Below are 16,031 nucleotides of genomic sequence, written 5' to 3' on the forward strand. Positions count from 1 at the left end.
AAAGATAATAACTGCATCCTTTGGCCATGCTCAGTTTATTGCACCTTGGGTCTTGTTTTTAATGTTGGCAACCTACTTTCCATAGCGTCGGAAGGATGCAAGCGTTGCCCGCTCGCCACCTGCGCGCGTGAGAACCACCTTCATCCTCTCTGTCTCCGGTCGCCGGTGATCGATCTCTCCCTTTGTATCCACGCCAAGAAACGGTGGAATTCTAGTGGTGAGGCATAAAAATCGGTGATAAATGAATGCTTGGAGGGGAAGGAAAAAAGCGAGGTCGTGGAGAGGAGGATTCATGTCGGGCCGCTCAGCAAGAGGAGGAGTTGTGTGCATAGTAAGAGTATCGAAGATGAACATGCCCAGGAGTGGTTGCTAAGGCACAACAATATATCGGAGTAGTAAACATTTAGGCCCATTTTACTTCGGGCCATATTTGATGGAATCCATCAGGTCCTTTAACATGTACCAGGCTCGTTTCCCTCTTGTTCGAGAATAACTAACCAACGGTTACCCCTTTTGCGGGCGACCTCCAGGGGTAATTTTTAGTGGTCCGGGAGCGCGTCAAGTGGTGTGTTCAGCCGCCACCACATGTTGCGTGTTGGGTGCTTGCTCTGGTTTTTTAAAACATTTTAGGGTTTTAGATGGGTTTATTTTTCGGGGATTTTCAGCTTTCTGGTTTTCGCCTATTTTCTCTAGGTTTTGGAGAATTTTTTGCATGGAAAAATATGTGCTTGCACGGGAAGCACTGATTTGCTTCACGTGGAAGCATTGATTTGCTTCCGGGTTGTGCTTCTCTAAAAAAAAGGGAAAATCACAACATGTGCCTCCAAAAGAAAGTGAAAAACCACAACCGTGCTTTCAGGCTCTATTTCTTTTCTTTTTGGTATTCATTTTTTTGCACTAACATGCTTTTTGTTTTCCTTTTTTGGGTTTTTCTTTTTCAGTATTCGTTGTCTCACGAATTTCATTTTTTTCGTGAAAATATTCCATCGAAACCTATTAACATAGGATCTAGATTCAAAAATCTTGACGTGAGAGATTCAACGGTGAAAATGATTCGGTATTTGAAAACACGGTTCGAGAGATAAAATATTTTGTAAAACGAATATATGTAAAAAAAGGAAAATTCTCAGATTGCGACAAGTGATGCACATACAGTGCGCCATTTGTCGAACAAGAGAAGAGGGGGGAGTGACCTTTGTAAGAGGTACAATGAATTGTGTTCTCTCCATTTTATTATGTAAACCGTGATCTACAAGTTGCACCTTGTTGGGCCTAAATGCCATAGTCTCTGCCGCATCTAAGCTACAACGTGGGCCTGAATTAGCAAGTTTGAGTGGCCCCAATAATTACCAAAAAGACAACATTAGCACTCAACTTTCAATAAGTCGCCATGATTTCTTTTTCTTTTATCGGCAAGCCACGAGGATTCTGGTACTCCCGTTTTGTCCCACATCGAAGGCTCAAGCACCCTTGAGGGGAGAGCTGACTATTTAGACGCCAGGCAGGGCGACCTAGAAACTTACCTGAACAGGGTCAATAAGAGATTAAGAAGTCTCATGGCCTAAATCAATGACCTACATTGCACGTTTTAGGCGCATAGGTCTACCATCTGCCTGTGGATATTATAATTTGTGGTAGATGGAGTATGCGTTCGCGCGGCCCCTATCAATTCTTGAATTCAAAAACAAATAACACTTCAAATCGAACTACTCCCCCATTTCTTTTTTATTTCGCATATAAGATTTGTCTTAAGTCAAATTTCATAAAATTTGACCAAATTTACATACAAAATTATCAACATCTACAATACTAGGTATATACAATATGAAAGTGAATTCAATGATACATCTAATGGTCATCTAATGATATCGAATTTATATTGTGAATGTTGATATTTTTTCTATAACCTTAATCAAACTTTACTAAGTTTGACTTAAGACAAATCTTATATGCAGACTAAAAAGAAACGGAGGAAGTACTACCAATGAATTGATTCTAATTCTATCAGTATTTTTAGGAGTAACTCTAGGACGTATGAATTGCCATTTGCAAGGAACATACATAATCCAGTGTTGAACAATGGCCAAGGTCTCTTTTTCTTAGACCTCATGAGTGGTGACCAGTAGCCGTGCGGAAGGCTGGAACGTTATGTCCTCAATGAACTACTGACAACCTTCCTCTAAACTACTGACAACCTTCCTCAATTATTGACTGATGTACAGCATGATTATATCGGTAGTTTTATCCTGAAAATATTTACCCTTTCCTTCTTTTACGGAACGGAATTGTTTTACACAATAGTAATATAGTAATGTAAAAGTTGCTATCATGTGCACACAAAGTCATGAGTTAATATCCAGTACTCTGAGAAGGAAAAAGGTAGCATCCGGTAACCAGTCTCCTGCTCATCATCTCCAGCTTCATCTTTCGCCTCAGCAGCTTCGTCAGCCGTGCTGGCAGACTTTTCAGCCATGGACTTGGCAATAATCCTGCCCTTTCTTCAGGCGTCAACTTTCTTATCATCGCAGCCCCTTCAGCCATCCTCATCTCAGACATTACCCTGGCCTTGGGTTTCTTCGTAGCCGCCGTCAACTCTACCGAAGACTCCCCACTCGTTTTTATCTCCAGAGCACCGTGGGCAAGCTCGATCGGTCGCCGCCGCTCTTGTTTTATGGAGGGTTCCTGTTGGAAGTTGGAACTTGGAACGCAATAGAAGCAAGCAGCCGTTCCCGATTCAAACTCGAGCAACGACCGACGCACGTATACGTTGCAGCTTATTGGGCCTGGATTACTACTATAAACTCTACACGGTGGGCCTGAATTAGCAGGTTTGTGGCCCTAATAACCAAAGACGAGGCCGCACCCAGCTTTCCAGGAAGACACCAGGATTCTTGTACCGACGTTTTTAGTCCCACATCGAGGGCTGAGGCGTCATCGGAAGGAGAGCTGACTATTTATGCGCCACGCAGGGCAACCTTGAAACTCACTTACCTGGATGGGGTCAATGGGAGATCAAGAAGTCTCATGGTCTAGATCAGTGGCCTACATTGCACCTTGTGGGCGCACTGGTTTACCATCTCCCTACGGGGAGAGTGGACGTCATAATTTATGATAGAGGGGGTACATGTTCGCGCGGCCCCTACCAACGCTCAAACAAAAAGATTACCTGTTATGTAAATATTTCAAGCACAAAATTCAAACTGTTGTGCCAACAAAGATATCAACAGATGAGAATACATAATTCAGTTATCTAAATATGTCCCAAAAAGCTTGTCATGGAATATCTGTATCTAACACTTAAACATGTCAGTTCACCCAATGTAGGACACACTAACTGCCATCTCCTTCTCTTAAACCACACAAGTGGTGACAAATAGCTGTGCGGAAGACTGTAAGTTATGTCCTGCCCGGTTGGACCACACGCTGCTCGTACCATCAGTAACGAGAAAAATTCAGAGACATCGTGTTATCTCACTGTGAGTTATTCGTAGGGCGCTTTGACCAAAATTCTGATGCCCACCTGAAAAGGCTGGCGATGCCGAAGGCTGCTCCAAATCCTGACCGGATGTCCGCAATCAACTCACGGACTTCTCTCACGGTAGTAGCCACCAATGGCTCCGCTACTGCTTTCTTCCGGTTAGCCGCCCCCTGAGCGGTTCCTAAAAAATGGAACAAATGCTAAGGCAAGAAACCTTGGGCATGGTCCTTACGCCATGTTAGAATTTTTTATTGTTTTTGCAGGGTAAGCCATGTAGAAGGTAATGCCACCAGAGCAGAGATCACCTTGTTGGGCTGAGGTTGCCAGCTGGCGAAGTTGAGCGTCAGCTGTATGAACAATGCTCAAGGAACTCCTCACAACCTTCGTCAATTCTTGACTGGTCTAGGGAATGATTATATTGTTAGTTATCCAGAAATTATCCCCTATTAAGGAATTTGAGCTCTTTTACACAACACAGTATGTAATACTGCAAAAGATGCCAACATGCGGACACAAAGTCATGATCTAGTACTCTTGAGAAGAAAAAAGGCAGCATCCAGTAATCAGAATACAATCTCAGAAAGAGTCATGTCTGTGGATGGCAGATACAGCAAGTGAACAATATCTGGAAGTAACTACCATAACCAAAAGTAATTACACATCCAGGTCACTTCGAGTCGAGTCGAGTCGAGTCAATGCAGTTCCATATATGCAAATCAGCCGACCATCTAATAATATATATAAAAGAAAAGATTAAAGGAAACAGGCGTGAGAAGTGTTTAGTTACTTGCCTTAGGTCACTGAGATCAACACTCAAGGCACCGATCTCTTTTGCAACTAGTCTCACTGAAGCCATAGTTTCAGCAAGCTTCTCTCTTGTGAGATCAAAGGACTTTTCAAGAGACTCTGCTGCCCTCTTACCATCCTGAAAATGTTTAGCATATTCATATTCATAGTTGCTACATGTTCCATATAGAAGTTTTAAGTTTTACCAAATGGACCAACCTACCAACATGGAGGGAATCGCCGAAAAGAATATGAAGCTGGCAGACACTGCAACCTACATAAGATAGTAACTGTGATTAACAGAGACAGTAGGCTCCCGACGCCGACAAGCGCAAATTTTGTTTTTGTGCTCAAGATGAGACAATACAACATTTATTCCTTGAATGCCCACTTGCCAAGTTACTTTGGAGAACGATTCATATAGCTTTTAATATCAATCCTCCAGTAGATATTGCGTCTTTGTTTGGGACGTGTTTAGCTGGGGTTGAACAGATCACGGCAGCTCGTATTCGGATTGGAATATGTGCGTTATTATGGGCTATATGGAACTGCAGAAATGATATGATTTTTAACAGACAACACAACTTAACTTTTTTGCAGGTTATCTTCAGAGCTACAGCTTGGATTCGTACGTGGTCCTTACTCACTCCTATGGACTCCAGGGAGCCTTTGGTTACTGGGTGCAACCAATGGGAGATGGTGGCTCGGGTTATATTCAACCGGTTCGGATGGCGTTCGCATAACAGGATAGGAGTCTAGAGAGCTTATCCTTATTATTACCGTATCGGTTGTCTTTGTCCGCTTGTAATTTTCCGGTTTATGTACTTTGTTTTGCTCCGTTTGCGAGCTGTAAGACCTTTACGATGATACTTTCTGGATTTTTAATAAGAGGGCCACATGCATCATCATGATGCAGAGGCCGGGGGTATACCTCCATTTCCAAAAAAAAAGATAGGAGCCAAATTATCCAGAATAAACCTGACAAGATATGGTTCTATATAAGAAGTATTCTTCAGAAGGGAAACTGCGACTTTCACTTGGATGAACCATGCTCGTGCAGTTTTCCCATCATTATCTTTTTTACCAACATACGTTTGCAATGATTTTTTTCTTATCAGAAACTATTTAATTGACGAAAGCACTTTCGCTTGTATGGGAAGTGCTCCTGCATCCAAACTAAGTACCTGCGCATCTAGAAAAAAGAAAACTCAAAATACGCATATACATTATTTACGGACTAGGTCAGTGGCTGAATTTTCTGCAACTTTAACTTGCGGCGTGCTATTTTCAGATTGGAAAATGGAGAGCATTTGGCCTCCGTTTTTTTCCCGCAGGAAGACTGTTGACTTCCTTGATATGTCACTTAAACATCTAAAATTATTGATATTCGTACTAGTATTCATTGTAATTAGGGTACAAAAGTTCAACCTATATCTGTAATAATAAGCCAATCCCTAACGTACGTGCAGCACGTAGATGCATTTCAAACGTGCTTTCAGTTTTGAGTAAGTTTTCCACCCTAAACATCGCTTTAAAAGAACATAAGTTGGTTAGGGATCTGAATCTGCTATGCCTGCACTATTTCAGTGCAGTGACACTAGCCTACCACATGCTAGCTAGCAATCATCTGAGCGAGCGGCTTTGGATAAAGCTCTGGATTAAAAGCTTTGAAATCAGGAGCACGGGGCAGGGTGCCGTACCGCGGAAGCAGCGACGGAGAGGAGGAGGAGGCCGCCGCCGTCTGGGCGTCGGACAGAGGCGCGCGGGGAGGGGGCGGCCACGGAGGCGAGGCGCAGGCTCGAAGCATCCGGGGAGGAAGCCGGCAGATTCTTCGTGGCAGCTCTGCTGGACCCGAGCAGGAGACGGCCGCGCGGGCGGAGGAGGCAGGCGGAGGTGGTCGGGACCTTGGGGTTGGGGCCTTCGGCGTGGCGAGGAAGAGGAAGGGACAACATTTGGTAGTCGCGAGTCCGAGGGATGGAAACGGAAGCGGAATGTCTAATGCCAGGCCGAGCTCGTTTTGATAAAAAAATACACATATACACATAGTAATATACTACTTCCTCTGTAAACTAATATAAAAATGTTTAAATCACTATTTTAGTATTCTAAACGCTCTTATATTAGTTTACGGAGAAGTACATGTTTGTAAATTTTCATTATGAAATACGTTAAAATGAGGGCTCCAAAAGAAATAAATTTGTGGATTTTCAGCACATGCATTGTTCATTCTAAAAGTCCATGATTCTTTTTTGCAGCTTACAATTCAAGGTACTTCATCGTGAACTTTTACACACATATACATTACATCCTTTTGTGTATAATTGTTTTTAGAATTTTTTGAAACTAAAAAAAAATTGAATTTTGAATGTTTTAAAATTTCAGTCTCCATGGAGCTGGCCTCCAAATCGCCCTCATGGCACCACAAATATTTTTATATCGTAGGCATTATGCAAGACTTCTCTATTATATACTTAAAAAGAACGTAACCACCTTTCTTCCCATCACCCCTTCATCCAACCTTCCATATATATGATAAGCAATCACCTTAATTTACTTACCATCTGAATCAAATTTCACTTTCATTTACTTATCAAACTTCTAATCAAAATATAAGTAATTCACAGTCAGATTATTATTTACACAATCGCATTATTATTGACAGGTAAATCAGAAGCTAATGTGTTAGAATAGAATACTTATATCCCGTTGTAACGCACGTGCATTGTTCTAGTTAATTTTAAAAATTAATAAAGATAAGGCGATAAAGAGCACTGGAAAAGTTTACGCGCAACACCACAACAATTCCTTTCCTTCCTCCCAAGAAAAGTCTTTCCTCCTCCTCCCGCCGGTGCCGCTACCGGTCCACCTCTTCTCCGATGGCCTTTGGGCCATGGAGGTGCAGATGACCTCGGCCCCTCGCCGGTGGGAGGGACCCCGTTCTCGTTTTTGTTAGTTTCAACGTCTTGGTTGGGACTTGGGACTGTGTGGCCACGGCTGTGTCCCAAAGTAGGTATAATGTCTCATTGTCCATGTCCCAATGGTGCGTCTAGCTTCACTGAAGGGCGTGTGGAGGTGTGCCTCCGTCCGATCTCGCAGGGTTCGATCGGTGCTGCTCTTCGGTCGATCTGTTTGGATCTGGTCTTCTTCGTTTGGGTGTTTACATGTTTGGTCCTTTCAATCTATGACTTTCTTCATCGGTGATGGTTGCTGCTCTGGTGCGATGGTCCTATGGGGTCTTAGCACGACGACTTCCCGACTATCTACTATAAAAAGGTTTGCCCGGCTCAATGAGGGAGGGGCAATGACGGCGGCGCGCCTTCGGCTCGCCCTAGTGCTTGTAGTCATCGCTAGGTGATCCACGGACCTGGTTGTAATTTTTATTATCTCTGGTGTTCCTTGTACTACCATGATTGAGAATGAATAGATTAGAAGTTTTCTTGCAAAAAAAAGCACCACAACAAGGCCAGAGAGTAAGCAAAGTCTTAGAGAAAGCCCATTGTTGAAGGAAAATCATGCATTTTTCAACTCTCGGCCTCTCGGGTGGCCAAGTACCATCGCAAAGTCATCCGTCCCTACAGCTAAAGAAGATCCCTTGCTCCCTCGCCCTGGATGGAAGGGTGCCACACTCAAGAAAGACAAATCATCACAACCGAGAGCACACGTGAGCATCGGGGAACATGATGAGGGGAGGGGGCAGCGAGCAGAACCAATTCACCACACGAAGCTACCGGCGACACAAACCAGAAGATATGACCTGTCGAACAAGATCACCCAAAAACGGTGCAAACTATAGGAGAATAATGCCACCAAACAGAACAAGAACTCGGGCACACCCTTGCTCGCGCTCACAACTGACGTGTCAGTGCGGCCATAAAGGGGAAATTATCCCATCTTGCCTACGATCGAGGGTGTTGCCCCCCCCCCCCCCGGTTGAGTACCACCCGAGGAAGAGGAGCACAATGTGTCCAATTGGAAAAATACTAGCTAGACGGCCACCGTTTGTCCATTTCCTAGAACAGAACTCGTCCACCACCCTTGTTATCCCAAGACGACATCTCCTACAAGGGTACAACGTTGAAGCACCATCAAACTTCAATCCCAATATTTGATATTTGTGAGGAGTCCATATTACAACCTTGAACTCTTTCATTTGTCTAAGATTTAATCATGAACTCTAAAACCGTCTAACATTCATCCTTAAACTACGAAAATGGCTAGGAATCACCCTCCCCTTCCTGAAACTGGTTTTCTCTAAACTCAACCATCCAACATATGCCAATTTTGGACGGAAGATTATTACTGCTGGCGAGCCAGCTGGTTGCGGGGATAGGTACGTGACAGGGTGTATCTCCCTTTGTCCCGGATCGTTCCGGATTGTTGCAGTAGGGGGTACTACACGGTACTACCCTAGCAGAGTAAAATAGAAACAACCCAATGCAAGCAATTCAAAACCGGACTAGTCAAAACAGAAACAATCTGCCTTGCTGTGCTGGAGTTGTAACAACTGACATCCAATCTACGATCTAGGAAAAACTGGACTACAAATCGTTCTCATCTTCTTCTTCTATGTGCAAAGTACTACACGGCGGGAGCCTCGGAACAGCAGAATCCTGATCTTGACTCTTGAGGCTGCAAAGATAAGCTGGTCCGGAGAGGGAATGTGACATGAGATACACTATCACTCTCAATTTCATGAAATCATAAACATCTTTTTAACTCGTGAACATATTTGAAATCATGTCATTTTTCAAATTTATGAACAGTTTAACAAATTTTCAAATATTTTCTAAACTCAAGAATATTTTTGAATTAATGAACATTTTATACTACTTGCAAACTTTTTTTGAAATTATGAACAATTTTTTAACAATTTTCTTGAATCGGCGAGAATTTCTAGAATGGACGAATATTGTTTTGAAAATTGGTGGACCAATTTTTAAAATTCACGAACATTTTTAAATTTAACAAACATTTTTTATTTAACGAATATTTTTTTGATTTAATGAACATTTTTTGAAATGCATGATCATTTTTTGAATCAGCGAACATTTTATGAATGAGTAAACTATTTTGTAAGTCACGAAGAGTTTCTGAATTTTCAGGAAATATTTTTCCATTCATGAATATTTTCTGAATTGGCGAAATTTTGTTCAATTTCTTCGAAAATAATATATGAACTTAAAAAAATCATGAACATTTTTCTATTCCCCGAACTTTTGTTTTCAAAATTTCGAATAGTTTTTGAATAAGCAAACATTTTCTTATAAAACCGTGAACATTTTTTGAATCCACAAACATTTTATGATTTATTAAATATTTTATTTTAAAATTCACTTTTTTATTTTTTAGAAACTTTTTGAAGTCTCAAATTATTTAAAGTAGAAAAAACAAAACGGACAAGGAAAATAAAAAACAAAATTGAAGAAACAGGCCGCCGGGACATGGGCCGGCCCAAACGGACGCGCTGTGTCTTCTCCCAGCACGTAGAGCGCAGTATAGGAGGTCCCTACTGCATGGGCCGGTCGAGGCAGGGGATTCCACTGTGTGAAACTTTTTTATCACTTATAGATGACACTGGTGGGTAATATTTTGCAACTTTGGTGGCAATTTTCATGATGTACCGCAAGAAGCAATAGCCATTTTATTATTAGGTATCGATTGATTTCATCACCCTTGTTTACAATCCCTGCATTTCAGTACTTTACTTTTATGCACGTTACACCGTTGCTACTATATCACCACTGCTTTCGATTTCTCTCAACTTGCAGACATAGCTATTTAAACCCTTCAAGAGACAAAAGATTGATTCATGTGCTCCCCGTGAGATCGATACTCTTATTTCGAAAATTCTACAACTAAACCATGTGCACGTGCAAGACATCATGACGCATTCCTTCGCGATGCGACCAGTTACGAGGATGAGCTGGCCCTACGCATCATGTTGTAGCGGTCATGGGTGGACAAGGGCGACAGTTCCGGATCTGCTGCGATGTCGCCTATTGCCCGCAGCTGCAACGCCGACGCCGGGGCTAGCCCTTCCCGCCCTGCGTGCAACTCCGCGCGAGGCAGCTCAATCTGTGATGCCCCTCCATCCACCTCCTCCGCCTTCGGCCGCTGCTCTGGAAGGGCAACGGTGAGTTCTAGTGTCTGCCAGTGCCGATGACCGGACAAGCAAAGGGCCGAGGAAGTGGTGAAGCTCTGCTGTCTCCGTCTTTATTTCAAGCATTTAGTAATCTAGTTTAAACTTGTCTGTAGTTTATATAGATTATGTGAATTGTGGAATTTTTCGGTGGTCAAAATGTTTATTATATGTGCATTTCAATGTATATTTGATTTGTACTTACTTTTTATTCGCATTGCATGCTTTAGTATGGATATAAAGTACCGGATTTGAGATAGACGGTTGTGGAAGCGGCAATTCGTGCCTTGCCCAGCCACTGTCCGTGGACATGCCTGGACGCGTCCGCGGGCGTTTGGGCGCCCGGATTTGGTGCCGCAGCCGTATATGCTCTTCTATTTGGCTTGGCTGGCGGGAGGACTACTCAACGAGGCAACATTGGTTGTATGAATTCGGCTTATCGATTAGCTGCTTCAAATACCAAGCGTTTGAATTTTGTTCGATTAATAACACACAAAACAGATTATTTTTCAGTACTCGCTAAACAACCAAAAATTCAAAAACAAATCGGTGTCGGTTTCGGTTTAGTTTTTGGTTGGTCGGTTTTTATGCCCACCTCTGAGATGAGGAAGCGCTAGAAGTAGGATTGGGGCGCCGGAGAAGAAGAAAGCCGGATTCGATACTCAGTACTGCTTTGAGATCCATTTTTCCACACGTTAGCCGCGGGAGAGGGTCTACCGATGAGGAGCAGATGACCTAGTCGTAGAGGATTTTTTTCCGGCTGCCATGGTTCCCGATGGGGCTATTTTTTTTAATAATACATTTTTTAATTAATTTTCATAAATATTACGCTGGATATTTGTTTTTCAAAATAATACACCGTCGGCCCACTGCAGGCCGACTGGCCTAGTCGGCCCACAGCAGGCCGATTGGACTCCAGTCGGCCTACAGCTGGATGACTGGCCCCTGAACATTTTTTTCAAACATATTTTTTTGGTGTCAACTTTTTTCATACACATTCAATATTTTTTGAATAGATAAGAAACATTTTTTATACACACATTTAACAATTTTTAATCATGTATTTGAAAAAATGTCAACTTTTCAAACATATTTTTTTGGTGTCAACTTTTTTTCATACACATTCTATATTTTTTTGTATAAATAAGGAACATTTTTTATACACACATTTAACAATTTTTAAATACATGTTTAACACTTTTTAAAACATATTTTTATGTCAACTTTTTTGCATATATATTGTACATTTTTTGTATACATTAGGAACATTTTTTATACACGTTTAACATTTTTTAATTACATAATTAACATTTTTATAAACATATTTTTTATGCCTACTTTTTTTGCAAAAACAATTAGCTCACAGCGAGCTAATTAGCTCCAGTCGGCCCACAGTGGGCTGACAGGGGCCAGTCGGCCAGCTGTAGGCCGACTGGAGTCCAATCGGCCTGCTGTGGGCTGACTAGGCCCAGTCGGCCTGCAGCGGGCCGACGGTGTATTATTTTTGAATTTTTTTTACCCAGCGTAATATTTATGAAAATTAATAAAAAATGCATTATTTAAAAAAAATTAGCCCCGATGGAAGGAGGTGAGCCACATTTCATAGGAGGATACGGTGGCAAAGCGGCGGTTAACTGAGTCGTGCACGGGATTGGAGAAGACCTCTCGGGGAAAAGGGAGAAAATAGAGAGATAAGGGCGGCGTAGTGTCGAGAGCGTGCTTCTCCCCCTTTAGCTACAGGCACACGGGAATGGTACCTGCCCATGTACCCAGAATTACACGTGTCTACAACTGATTAATCTGATTAGAGACTGAAAAACTTCAAAGGAAGCAAAATAGAATTGAGCTAAGGAATAGAGAAGGTAGTATTATTACTGTCAGTGCAAATAGGAGCTAGCAAGGCCAATGATGCTATACACTTATGGACGGACTGCCACGGAAATCATCTACGCACCGAGGTGGAGCCAGCTGATTGGCGCTCAATTTTTCACTTTGCGTGAATTACGGCTCACATCGCTGTCTCTTTCTGCCACATCAGCGCGTAGCCATGCTTTCCGTAACAATTGCCCGTAAGTGTATCATTTTTATAGGAAAATGTAAGTGGTTTCAAATGGTGTCTCCAGAGAAAATTATAAGAACAAGTCACTCATCACAGAAACATGACCAAGCAACGGCAACTTCCATACTACAGAAGCCAAGACTAAGATTGATTAGGCTAATACCAGCCCTCTCAGGCTTAAAAGTTGCCTCGCTACTCTCAACAACTTGTTTCTCATTAATCGAAATTGCCATGAGATAAACCTTTAGAAACTTCTCAAGTCCAACAGAAACCACGCGACGCGAGAGCTTGGTCACACCATTGGCATCGACAGGCAACCCGTCATGTCCGGAATCAAGTAATTTGACGAGGACATCATCAGTAGAGGTGCCAGCAGTGAATACACTTTGGAAACCAATTGGCCATGACCCACCAGTGAGTTTTATACAGATTGTGGCCTCCACAGTGATACTAACATGGCTGAATTCAAATTTCAGCGTGCTGAGCCTGCTAGGGTAAACACCAGTTAGGCAATACCCACTTCTGTAAGTCACAACAAGATCACTCAGATCTTTATCCTCAGCTTTTGTAGTGCCCTTGACTTTCAGGGAAACCTCAATGTAGGAAGGGTCTATTGACACCGCAATAGCTCGACTGGGGCCGGTCAATGCAAGATATGGATCCTGCATGATCGAAACAAGTATGTAGGTCAATAATTATGTTCTACTTAGTAATAAGACTACATCAAGTGGATATAATGCAACAACCAATCTATTATAATATATTCCATGCACTCTCTCCTTGTCAAATTATAATGCATATTTTCCAAAGTCAAAATTTTGTAAACTTTAATTAATGAGGCAAGGAGAGAGTGTGCAAGAGCAAAATGCATGCAACTTGGGAAAACAAACAAATGAGTAAGAATATACAAACCTCTTCAGTGATGGTCTGGCAGCTATTTCTCGGACGGTGGAAAATAATGTTGCGCTTGTTATCCAGGATATCACGTGCAGCAACGATACCAAACACTTGCAGTGGCCAGTGTAAGCACTCTTTGATTGATGTGATTTTGACTGACTTGAACTGTAGAGTAGCCATGGGATCGGGCGTGTCACGGGAAGCAGGGGACGTATAACGCATGGCAGGGATAGATGCTGCATTGTCCCATTAATATCAAGTTAGTGAAAGAATGAAACAAAATACTTAAAGTCATGGTAATTACTCCATCCGTTTCTAAATAGTTGTCTTTCTAGAGATTTGAACAAGTGACTACATACGGAGCAAAATAAATGAATCTACACTATAAAATATGTCTATATACATCCATATGTGGTAGTCCATTTGAAATCTCTAAAAGACAAATATTTGAGAACAGAGGGAGTAGGTCATAGTGACATTTTTTGGCCTCTCTGGCCTTCCTCTTGGCAATCCTGGCGGCCCGTACAGCATCCGCGTCGGCTGCCATCTCGGCCTCGTAGGCGTTGGCCTGGCTGTCTTGGCTACTTCCGCGGCTTTGGCCCTGTCAGCTTTCGCCTTGGTTCTCTTAGCCGTAGCCATCGTCGCACGCAGCAGCTAATTCTTCAGCCTTTTAAACAGATTCTAATTCTTGATCCAAGAGCACCCTTGTTTCGTGGCCGCAGGGGACGCAAGGTAACGGAGCAGGAGACGCAAATGGTGATTCGCAGGCCGGGTCGCCGTCGCGGGGCCGCGAAAACAATACTCGTACTAGCGTGTTTCTGGCTTCGATGGACTTCTTCCGGCGCCGTGCACGCGCGTATTTATAACAGATGCGGAACCGCCTGTGCGGTTCAATTCAAATCTGACCGCGCTAGGAAGTCGGAGTCCGACGGGCTGTTTAACGCTTTAGCAACATCAATCAAACGGGGAAGGGAAGATGTGGAAGATCTGCTGCAGAGGCTCGATCTGCAACAAGACGGAGATGATTTCGTGCGGGAAACAGAGGTGGAAACACCACATCTTCAGGTATGCTAGAAGTGCATATAAATGTATTATTAGTTAGAGGTTAGTATTAGCTCCGTCTAGGTTTATTAGAGCATCTACCGCCGGACTAGGAAAATCTGGGCCCTCAAACGCCGGCATGAGCCCGCCGGACTCGTCTGTGGGTACTGATCGGTCACTTCTCAAATCATTTCGTCCACATCCGTGTATCTCATATCCGATCCCGTGTATCCATACTAAACGATGCAACATCAATCGAACTACAAATGGACATAGAAACGAACATAGCCAAGCACAATACGTTCACCAAAAGATCACCAAGGGATGTTCAAAAGACCGCCAAAGTTCACATAAACGACGGACAACTTTAAACTACATCTAAATACTTGAAATTAAACGAGCAAAAAAGCCCATGGGTTGCAACGGGAGGAAACAAATACCACACGGCCCTAACACAATAACCATGACTACTCAAGACCCCAATAGGTCCATCCTTTATTTATTTCAACAAGGCATCTTACCAATCTTGCCATTTATCCTTCTTCCGACTCTCGCCGATGGACATGCATGGTTATAGATGGTTTCTTTCGCCTCCAATTTGTTTTTGTTAAGGTGTTCATTTTCCATTTGAATCGGCACCAGTACAAAAAAAGACGGATCATCCACTACTAATTAACGGTCCATCCTAAACAACATTTAAAAAATTATTGACATGTGAAACAACATCATATTGAGATTCTACATATATTTACAGTATAACATATTAAAATTGGAGTTAGGGTTTAAAAGACATGAATATTTTTTACAGCATTTGAATCTGTCCCTAAACAACATTTAAAAATGGTTAATGGATAAAAATAACATCATGTTCATATTGTAGACATTTTTCTATTCAATTTTCATATATAACATTCTAAAATAGGAGTTACGGTTTAAAAGATACGAATATTTGGAAAAAAACATTTGAATCTATATAAAAAGGTTAATTTCTAGACGGATGACATCTTAATTAACAAAACTCTCAGGGGGGGTTTCTGAATAAATCAAGGAGTTTTATGTTCCCACTTAAAATAGGACTGCAGATTAATTAACCGAAACCTCTGGGGGTTTTATGCAAAATACGAAATGTTTTTCTGCTCTCACTTATGGGACCGCGCGTGGGTTGATTTCACGAACGTGCAGGGACTTCTTTGTAAAATGTATGCGACGAATGACCAGAAGTACTCGCTGCTTTATTATTAGGGGTAGATTGAAGAAAGCGGATCTTCACCACTTCCTCGCCGGCCCTTTCCTCTTCCGGTCGCCGGTGCAACTGTAACCGTCGGCGGATGGTGAAGGATTGTCCGAGTCATCGGACGAGGCGCCGTGGTTGTCGCTGTCGTCGTCGTCATCGGAGGAGGAGGAGGAGACGACGATGAGCCCTTTGAGCCGCCGGACGACCCGGTCCTGCTGCCGCTTGAGCTTCGCCAGCCGAGCCGCCTCCGTCGCCTTCTCCTTGGCCTCGCGCTCGGACTGCTTGATGGCAAGCCGGAGTGCCCTCGTGTTCTTCCAGCGGAGCCGCCGAGCGTCCGTCTCTGCCATCGTAAGCGACCAGCGGTAGACCCACGCGAGGAGCCGCTCGTCCTCATCGG

General features: G+C 42.8%; 2 protein-coding genes, 1 non-coding gene and 1 pseudogene across 3 annotated transcripts; 2 read left to right on the forward strand and 2 right to left on the reverse strand.

Moving 5' to 3' along the window:
• Positions 1-1,515: 1,515 nt before the first annotated feature.
• On the forward strand, positions 1,516-1,666 carry LOC123171612 (uncharacterized; annotated as a pseudogene).
• Positions 1,667-2,983: 1,317 nt separating this feature from the next.
• Positions 2,984-3,143, forward strand: LOC123171604 (U1 spliceosomal RNA). The gene has a single exon (XR_006485314.1). It is a non-coding gene; the product is annotated as a U1 spliceosomal RNA (small nuclear RNA).
• A 51-nt stretch (positions 3,144-3,194) lies between these two features.
• LOC123165812 (uncharacterized) lies at positions 3,195-6,257 on the reverse strand. The gene is made up of 6 exons (XM_044583543.1): positions 5,965-6,257; positions 4,488-4,538; positions 4,270-4,403; positions 3,784-3,875; positions 3,521-3,659; positions 3,195-3,423 (listed from the first exon to the last, which is right to left on the reverse strand). Exons 1-6 carry the CDS (start codon positions 6,214-6,216, stop codon positions 3,351-3,353), a joined length of 741 nt encoding a protein of 246 aa, XP_044439478.1. The 5' UTR covers positions 6,217-6,257; the 3' UTR covers positions 3,195-3,350.
• A 6,288-nt stretch (positions 6,258-12,545) lies between these two features.
• Positions 12,546-13,906, reverse strand: LOC123170971 (uncharacterized). The gene is made up of 3 exons (XM_044588660.1): positions 13,837-13,906; positions 13,375-13,595; positions 12,546-13,124 (listed from the first exon to the last, which is right to left on the reverse strand). Exons 1-3 carry the CDS (start codon positions 13,904-13,906, stop codon positions 12,546-12,548), a joined length of 870 nt encoding a protein of 289 aa, XP_044444595.1.
• Between the last annotated feature and the right edge of the window lie 2,125 nt (positions 13,907-16,031).

This window comes from Triticum aestivum, chromosome 7D, assembly GCF_018294505.1.
Source record: "Triticum aestivum cultivar Chinese Spring chromosome 7D, IWGSC CS RefSeq v2.1, whole genome shotgun sequence".
NCBI lineage: Eukaryota > Viridiplantae > Streptophyta > Magnoliopsida > Poales > Poaceae > Triticum > Triticum aestivum.

Excerpts from the sequence above, each read along its gene's own strand:
- LOC123165812 (XM_044583543.1), bottom strand. The coding sequence starts at position 6,216 with ATGTTGTCCCTTCCTCTTCCTCGCCACGCCGAAGGCCCCAACCCCAAG. Across the intron at positions 4,404-4,487 it reads CGGCGATTCCCTCCATGTTG|GATGGTAAGAGGGCAGCAGA; the intron begins GTAGGTTGGTCC and ends AAACATTTTCAG. Across the intron at positions 3,424-3,520 it reads GGCATCGCCAGCCTTTTCAG|CGTGTGGTCCAACCGGGCAG; the intron begins GTGGGCATCAGA and ends TGGTACGAGCAG.
- LOC123170971 (XM_044588660.1), bottom strand. The coding sequence starts at position 13,906 with ATGGCAGCCGACGCGGATGCTGTACGGGCCGCCAGGATTGCCAAGAGG. Across the intron at positions 13,596-13,836 it reads GGCCAGAGAGGCCAAAAAAT|CATCTATCCCTGCCATGCGT; the intron begins GTCACTATGACC and ends GGGACAATGCAG. Across the intron at positions 13,125-13,374 it reads GCCAGACCATCACTGAAGAG|GATCCATATCTTGCATTGAC; the intron begins GTTTGTATATTC and ends TCGATCATGCAG.